The sequence below is a fragment of the Vipera berus genome (genome assembly GCF_964194415.1).
Source record: "Vipera berus genome assembly, chromosome: W".
Classification (NCBI taxonomy): Eukaryota; Metazoa; Chordata; class Lepidosauria; order Squamata; family Viperidae; genus Vipera; species Vipera berus.
Window position 1 is genome coordinate 53,579,980 of NC_138210.1, and position 8,470 is coordinate 53,588,449.

Consider the following 8,470-nt stretch of genomic DNA (forward strand, 5'->3'; position numbering starts at 1 on the left):
GCCTTAGATCTTGGTTAAATAGCCAGCCATACCAACAGGCTGAAAAATAGCTTTTATCCGTGGGCTGTTAGGCTTTTAAATGGGACATAATCTTATGCAGAATTGACTTGGGAGGCCGGTGTGTGGTGTAGTTGGTTCACATAGTGTGGTGGGATGGAGGGTTTGTTGTCACTGTGTGTTGGGGGGAGAGAGCACAGGGAGAGGCTCAGCTAATCTCAATGTACACATGTTGTACTTTGACAATAAAGGTTTATTATTATTTATTATTAAAGGAGGCATACCAAAAAATGCAGTGATAATGAGAGTATGGACGCTGTCAAGTTTTATTGGTTTAATGCATCATTCAAATCTTGCACAAAGTAGAAGCCATAAGCTTGAAGGTTGCTAAGTTGTATTTCTGTGACTCTTCAAAATCCAAAAATGCAAGCAGACTGCAGCTGTGGTTTGTTCAAATATTATCATTCCTAAGGTAAAAGGTAAAGGTTCCCCCGCACATGCGTGCTAGTCGTTTCCGACTCTAGGGGCCGGTGCTCATCTCCGTTTCAAAGCCAAAGAGCCAGCGCTTGTCCGAGGACGTCTCCGTGGTCATGTGGCCGGCATGACTAGACGCCAAAGGCACACGGAACGCTGTTACCTTTCCACCGTAGTGGTCCCTATAGTTATATTGGGAGTGGGGAATTCCCGATCCGTATGACTAGCGGGAAAGTCTTGGTACTTTTTGGGTGTTACCTTGAGGAGGAAATGACAGGAAAAGAGTGCTAGCTCTTGCTCTCTTCTGGACTGGCAAAGGTATGCTAAGTTCTTAAACTGACACATAAAACAATTTGCATAAATACGGAGGTCAATAGCACAGAAATTATTTCCTTTAATACAGACTTCAATTGGCCTTTTAATCATGCTGGATCTCATGATGCCATAGATCGAGACACTGTTAAAAATCCTGAAGGAAGATTAAAAGAACTCAGCCTTCCCTCGACCCGTGGTTTTCCAACCAACATCCACAGAAAATGCCACGACAGAACGCAACAATGACCGTTTCTGTGCACTTTCTAATGCACAAGAACCACATTTTCCCCTTTTCCCTCACCTACCAGAATTACAAATCCAGAGTCCAGAATGGCAAGTGTGGGAATGCTGGACACTGACCTCTCAAAAGGGTTCTTCCTCAATCTTGAAAGGGTAGGAATGTTTCTGCTCAAATTCTTTCTTCCCCACTCACAACTTTACGGACACAAGTTAAGTCCATTGTGGATTCAGTTCAGTGACTTAAGCTAATCCACTGAATATTCTTACACGTTGACTCCAAACTTTTCTTCCTTGCTTAAACTCCATCACCACTTCTTCTACCATTTCCCCCCACCCCAACAGTTCAGATCATCTTTCACAGATGTGATTGATGTCCTGCTATTCCTTAAATCCTGGTTGGTATCCAAGGGGAAAAAAAGACGCCTGCAAGGCACCCTGATGGCCAGCCTAGCTGCCACATGGGTAATATATATATATTTATATTTATGCTTTCCTTAGATAAGGGGCCAGCCTCAGTCAAAATCAGAACAGGCACCAGGGCTAGGAAACTTTGAGTAATGGAGTAACTTGTCCTGGGGACTGGACTGCTGCCAGGCTGAGCTGAGAACATCATCCTGTTCACACTGGAAATCCTCTTCAGATTTTATCTGTAGCCACAAAAACCAAAATTTATTATTACTTGTGCAGGAGTCATCAATCTCTGCAGTTAAAATAAGTCAGGTTTCATATATTTGCATAAGCTGACATACTGTATTTCTGTGTCATTTTAATTGTTTCTAATAAAGATATCAACCACTTCTGGATTTTGATTTCCCTCACCCACAATTCAGAACTAGGATAGCTTTTTAAGTTTGGCCAAGTTTACTAATTTGAGAAAAACAGAAATGCAATTGTTTTCCAGTTTCTAGGGTGTGAGTGAATGTCTATCATTCTATCTTCATCACAATCCATAGACAGCATGGTGGAAGGAATAAAGACACCTAATCTAAATCCATGTTAGATAACATTCACTCCTGTGACTTCTGGATAAGCATACAATACAATCATTAGATGGATAGGAGAAAATATGTGGTAACCATTATTTAAAAGATGAACTTAGCCTGGAAAAATAAGTAATTGTTAGAAACTAAAGATTGCCCCACTTTGATTTGTAACAGAGGGAAGGTGAAGCACTGTAAGGTTCCAAGATTCTGTTATTGTAGCCTTGTTGTTGTTAGTTGCGAAGTCTTGTCCGACCCATCGCGACCCCATGGACAACGTTCCTCCAGGCCTTCCTGTCCTCTACCATCTTCTGGAGTCCATTTAAGCTCACGCCTACTGCTTCAGTGACTCCATCCATCCACCTCATTCTCTGTCGTCCCCTCCTTCTATTGCCCTCAATCTTTCCCAGCATTAGGCTCTTCTCCAGTGAGTCCTTCCTTCTCATTAGGTGGCCAAAGTATTTGAGTTTCAACTTCAGGATCTGGCCTTCTAAAGAGCAGTCAGGGTCGATCTCCTCTAGGACTGACCGGTTTGATCGCCTTGCAGTCCAAGGGACTCGCAGGAGTCTTCTCCAGCACCAGAGTTCAAAGGCCTCAATTCTTTGGCGCTCAGCCTTTCTTATGGTCCAGCTTTCACTGCCATACATTGCAACTGGGAAGACCATAGCCTTGACTATACGCACTTTTGTTGGCAGGGTGATGTCTCTGCTTTTTAGTGTGCTGTCTAGATTTGCCATGGCTTTCCTCCCCAGGAGCAAACGTCTTTTAATTTCTTGGCTGCAGTCCCCATATTGTAGCCTACAGTATATCAACACAGGTAGTCCCAGCTTAACAACCCAAATTGGGGCAGGATTTTCCATCAATAAGCAAAGTTGTTAGGCAAAACATCATGCAACCACACTGCATGCCAATGGCAGTTCCAGTAGTAGTCTTGGTTGTGCTCAATGGGCCAGAACTCATGCTTCTTCTGCCCTTTTGGGCTGGACTCTGCTTCAACTCCACCAGCTATCTATCTTCCCCCCTCCCCCCATCTCCACCCTTTGGGCTGCCTTAAAGTCTGGATACCTCTGCCACCCCAGATGACCTTTGCTATCTTCCCCCCCCCCAATGCCAGGATGTGCCAACCTGGCTCTTCTTGAAGCAGCTGCTAGCTGCACGAGGCCCTGAGAAGACTGTGCGGAGGCCTTGCACCCAGCCAGCAGCTGCCTTGGCCAGGCACATCTTTTCAGCAGCAGGAGGAAGAAGACAGCGAAGGTCAGCTGGGAGCAGTGGGGAGTGCCAAGTGGTGGGGGCAGCAGAGGCAGGGGGCAATGGAGTACGGTGGCCAAAAGGGCAGATTGGGGGGTAGGGGGAAATAGGCAGGAGGTTGATTTAGATCAGGGCTTTTCAACCTTTTCACCCACTGTACCACTTTTAGGATATGGCAACATCCGAGTACCACCAGTCGCCTAGCAAGGTGTCAAAAACTTGATGAGCAAAAAAAAAAGGAAAAAAGTGATGAAGTACAGGTAGTCCTCGACTTACAACAGTTCGCTTACTGACTGTTTGAGGTTACAATGGCACTGAAAAAAGTGACACACACACACCCCCCAAGCCACAGCCGAGCAAGACACCTGCCTGCCCACCCGGTAGCGCTCTTCCTCCTGTCCGAGGTTTTCATTGTTGTCAGCATTTCTGTTGAGGATTGGCAGCGGGGGTGGGGTGGGGTGGGTGTTTGGTTTTTATTCCCCTCCCCCTCTGGTGGGTGGTTGCAGCAGGTTTTGGTCACTTCACATGACCCTGGGACACTGTGACGGTCATAAATATGAATCAGTTGCCAAGCATCTGAATGTAAATCACAAGACCCTGGAGATGCTGCAACATTCCAGCTGATCGGTGCTTCTTCTGGGCTCAGCAGAAGCGCCAGGATCAGTGCCAAGCTCCAGCTGGAGCCTGTCGCTGATCCTGGCGCTTCCGCTGAGCCCTGACAGCCCTGCAGCTCCAGCCATTTCTCGCTCAGGCTTGTGTGGCGCTGCCACCGGTTCAGCTCATTCCCCTCCCCTGCTACCACTTTTCTAGGATGGCTGTGTACCACCTGCCAGGTGCCAATGTACCACAGGTGGTACCCGTACCACTGGTTGAAAAGCCCTGCTTTAGATTGCAGGAGTATCCAACGTTCCCAGTACCTGTACAGGGAAATCGTCCATGGGCAGCAACGTTGGGGCTGCTCGACGCAGCCTCCCTTCCTTCTCCTCCCGCAGATGACGTCGCCGCTTCTTGCTGACGGGGCCTTCACTAGGAGAGATGCTCTCTGGCTCCTGGGTAGACAGGCACCTGGGGGCTTCTTTCTCACAGGGCTCATTCCCTGCGTGGCCAGGAACTGCAACATCTGCACTATGGATTCCTTCATCCTAAATAGAGAAAGCGATGCAACTAGAATCCTCCCACTTTAACATTCCCCCCCCCCAGTGGGAAGCCACACAGTATTTGCAATATGCGGGGGGGCAGGGGCTCTGGGGGGGGCGGGGAGAAGAGAGACCTGGCCTTGCTTGCTTTTCTATCCAGTTTGGGGATAGAACCAATGAAGGTAGCAAAGAAATCAAAGCTTGATTCCTCCCTACAGAGGCACTTACAGCTTCATGGCGTTTGGCTACCAAACTCTTCTTATTTTTTTGCAGGAAAGGAGCTGTTCTGGAACCCTACTCAATGGGGGGAGGGGCAGTGAGTTATTTATTTATTTATTTATTTATTAAGTTTATTTGTTGCCTGCTTCGCCACGGGGCTGCTCTGGGCAGCTTACAACGGTAAAAAAAAGAAAGGAAGGAAAAGAATATCAAACGGAAGCATGATAACCGAATAAAATAATGAAAAAGAACACAACGAGAATACAACGGTAGGGTTATCCAAAGAAAGAAAGAAAGAAAGAAAGAAAGAAAGAAAGAAAGAAAGAAAGAAAGAAAGAAAGAAAGATGGACGTGCAGAGAGGGAGGAGAAGTCTGCCATCAATCCAGCAGCCACCACGACCTGTTACTCGTCCCAGCTTCTGCCAACCTAGCAGTTCGAAAAATGCAAGTAGAAAAATAGGGACCACTACGGTGGGAAAGTAACAGCGTTCCATGTGCCTTTGGCGTCTAGTCATGCTGGCCACATGACCACGGAGACGTCCTCGGACAAGTGCTGGCTCTTCGGCTTTGAAACAGAGATGAGCACCGGACCCTAGGGTTGGAAACGACTAGCACGCATGTGCAGGGGATCTTTACCTTTAATGTACTTTATTTGTTTGGACACAACCTGTGTATTCCACAATAGTGTTTTGTTACTCAAGTTTATGGTTTACCGTAGCATATTGCATGGATGTAGCTGCTGTGTCTTTAAATGACCCAGTTATACCTATAGCCTAAAGTAGCAATCGTTCTGATTAAATTAAATCATATTTATATTTATTTAAGAAATGTATACAGCCATCTATCTTATATACAACAATGCTTGGTAGCTCACAATAAACCAGTAAAAACAGAGATAAAACAACAGTTCCACACCTTACAAGGGAAAACATCACACTTCCCAACCCAGCACTACATTATCATCATATCGGCTCCACATTTGCTGGGCTCACTCTCCTCCTAGCCCAATACTGGTGGAAAGAGCTAGGACTTTACAGCCTTCCAGAAGGCTAAGAGGAAAAGGTCCCTCCAGATCTCATTGAAATAAATAGAAGTGTTAGCATGTATGGCAGCGGTGTCAAACTGCCGGCCCGCAGGCCGGAGCGTCACGGAGAAACCGTGCCCATCCCATTTTCGGCCATGGGAAAAAGTTCCGATACGTCGCGCGACATCACATGACGTCGCGAGTTTGACATGCCTGATGTATGGTAATATTCTTTCCTGGAGACAAGTCAAGCACTAACACGGCTCCTGACACTTTCCAACTCTTCCATAGTCTTAGAATTAAGAAACTGGAAAAAGGAGCAAGTGTCAGGGCACATAGATGCTCTGCTAAGTCTTAGCTCATCCACACTGTAAGCTGCATTCAAATATTGCATGCATTGCTGCTGCATAAGACACAACCAAGTACACACATTATGCTAAGGCTTAAACCATCATTTAGAAATAGTATGTAGGAATTCATACAACACCCAAACAAGCAAACCATCTTAAAGATGAGAGCAATGTGTAAACCCGGCCTTATCTAAAGCTCTTTCTTACCTCCAAGACAATATCAAGGTGGCCTTGTCTGTAATCGTCACCGTAGGAATCCAAAACTCTCATGAGAAACCTCAGAAGAAGTAGAAAGACATTCTTTTAAACCAACTCTTTTGTATAATTGTGCTCTTTTCTAGCCAGGAATCCTGTCTCACAAAATGAAAAATGGGGTGAAAACAGGTAAGTTTTAGATGAAAGAAGTTAAAATTCCTCTCTTTGGTATAAACGTGCAGCCTTTTTGTTCAGAAGCAGGGTTATCATTAAATCCTGATGAACTACAGTTCCCAGAAGACCCAGCCAGCCTAGGTTATTGTTGACAGTCCTGGGAAGGGCAGCTCAGCAAATTATGAAAAGTCACAAATTAAATATCCTCTGGGTCCAATGCAGCTAGTTTTTAAAATTGTAGCACTGCACAAAGGGGAATATACGCAACACTTTGCACCTACTGTATCTTCTGACTCACCTCCTCTCCTGTTTGAGACGCAGTGTTATTCTCTGGACCTGATGGAGCCGATTTAACATTCTCTCATTCACCTATAATGGGGATCAATATTAGCTAGACATCTTTTTTCCATTTACTCAACAATTCCCTCCTCTTCCACCTCAGTCTTCACTTAACAGGTGTATTACTTAAATTTTTCACTGTAGCTCTATGTAGTAGCCACATAGTCCTTTTTCCTGAACACCTATGCATGCTGGATTGAGGCCAGAAAGACCTAGGTTCAAATCTTCATCCAACCTTATATAGTAAGAGATCTCTCTCAAGTCTATCTTATTTCACAAGATTGTTGTTAGAAATATTGCTAATAAACAGGGGAAAACATATTCACGCCTCTCATGTACCTGTTCTAACTCCTTGCAACGTTGGGCAAGCACTTGACACTTGCGCCGAGTCATCTCCTGTTGCCGCAACATATCCTCCTCTTCCTCTTCTTCTGGTATCCCGCCATCAGCAAATTCCACCTCAGTCTCTAACTCACTTTCTAGGATATTTCCACCAAAAAGAGGGGGCAATGCCAGCTCTGAGCCAGGAGGCACTGAAAATTCTTCAAAACCGACAGCAGCCATGACTCTGTTCTAAAACATTTAAGAGAAAGCAATAAATATAAAATAACCACAGCTATATCAACTTGATCACAGTAAAATAATCCAGGGATTCACTTGAAAAACATCTTTCCAAACATTTGAGCTAGCCACTCTCTGTCAGATTAACTTACCATATAGGGTTGTTGTCTCTGTGTGTGTGTGTGTGTGTGTGTGTGTCTGTGTGTGTGTGTGGTGGAGAAATAGAAGAGAAAGAGAGGAAGGAAGAGAGGAAGAAAGAAAGAAAATATAGATCTATGAAATAAAGAGGTAAATCCCCTTTTCCAGCAATATTTAAAATAGGATACAGGTGATTTATAGTCACCTCTATTGATATGCTTAGAGTATGTAATAATTCTGTTGATATTTTTGTGAAAATAAGTCCTGCTTAATTAAATCTGACCTGTTCTTTGATCATATAAGATTGCACATTTCCCCTTTGGTTACTACAGGTAGTCCTTGACTTACAACCATTCATTTAGCGATAATTCAAAGTTACAGTAGCGTTGAAAAAAGTGAATTACAACCAGGGCTTTTTTTCTCATTGAACGCTCAGAATGGAGTTCTGGCACCTTTTTTGGATGGAACCTTGTAGGGTAGGCAAGGCGGGTTGTATGACATGTGTGAGTTCCGGCACCTTTTTCTTTTACAAAAAAAGCACTGATGACAACCAACCCTTCCACTTACAACTGTCACTGCATCCCCACAGTCACATGATCAAAATAGGATTGCTTGGCAACTGGCATATATTTACCAGGGTTGCAGCATCCCGAGATCATCTGTTTGCCATCTGCAACTTTCCTGGCTAGTTTCTGACAAGCAATGTCGATGGTGAAGCTGGATTTGCATAATGCCCTTGTGATTCACTTAACAACCACAGTAATTTGCTTAACAACAAAGACAAAAAAAGGTCGTAAAATCAGGTGTGACTCACTTAGCAACAGGAATTCTGGTCCCAAGTAAAAGAACTACCTGTAAGTTGAAAATAAATGCAGAGACACTCCTACCTTTTTCAATCAGACCACGAAAAACACAGGGACGACCTGACGCTGATTGATGACGTGTTCAAGCAGCTAACAAAAGCGCTGTAGCAACAAAGAAGTTTCGTGCCCGCGGTTTAATTGGAGGAAGGGAGGCGTCGCACTCCGATGATCTCTGAGCATAAGTTGACCCGACCCTTGACAGAAGAGTCTGTCGCAT

General features: G+C 44.7%; 1 protein-coding gene across 2 annotated transcripts; it reads right to left on the minus strand.

The window, feature by feature from the left end:
* Window positions 1-311: 311 nt before the first annotated feature.
* On the minus strand, window positions 312-8,329 carry LOC308676776 (TCF3 fusion partner-like). 2 transcript variants are annotated; one of them, XM_081342797.1, is made up of 6 exons: window positions 8,278-8,329; window positions 7,031-7,264; window positions 6,651-6,721; window positions 6,191-6,260; window positions 4,172-4,396; window positions 312-1,673 (listed from the first exon to the last, which is right to left on the minus strand). In XM_081342797.1, the coding sequence occupies exons 2-6, from the start codon at window positions 7,253-7,255 to the stop codon at window positions 1,539-1,541; spliced, it is 726 nt and encodes a 241-aa protein (XP_081198923.1). In that variant the 5' UTR covers window positions 7,256-7,264; window positions 8,278-8,329; the 3' UTR covers window positions 312-1,538. The 2 variants fall into 2 exon arrangements, with proteins under 2 accessions (XP_081198923.1, XP_081198924.1); XM_081342798.1 differs by lacking the exon at window positions 8,278-8,329 and adding an exon at window positions 8,025-8,131.
* Between the last annotated feature and the right edge of the window lie 141 nt (window positions 8,330-8,470).

Coding starts and splice junctions, on each gene's coding strand:
- LOC308676776 (XM_081342797.1), bottom strand. CDS start 7,255: ATGGCTGCTGTCGGTTTTGAAGAATTTTCAGTGCCTCCTGGCTCAGAG. Junction 6,261..6,650: donor CGTCTCAAACAGGAGAGGAG/GTGAGTCAGAAG, acceptor ACTTCTTCTGAG/GTTTCTCATGAGAGTTTTGG. Junction 4,397..6,190: donor ACCTTGATATTGTCTTGGAG/GTAAGAAAGAGC, acceptor TTCTCTATTTAG/GATGAAGGAATCCATAGTGC.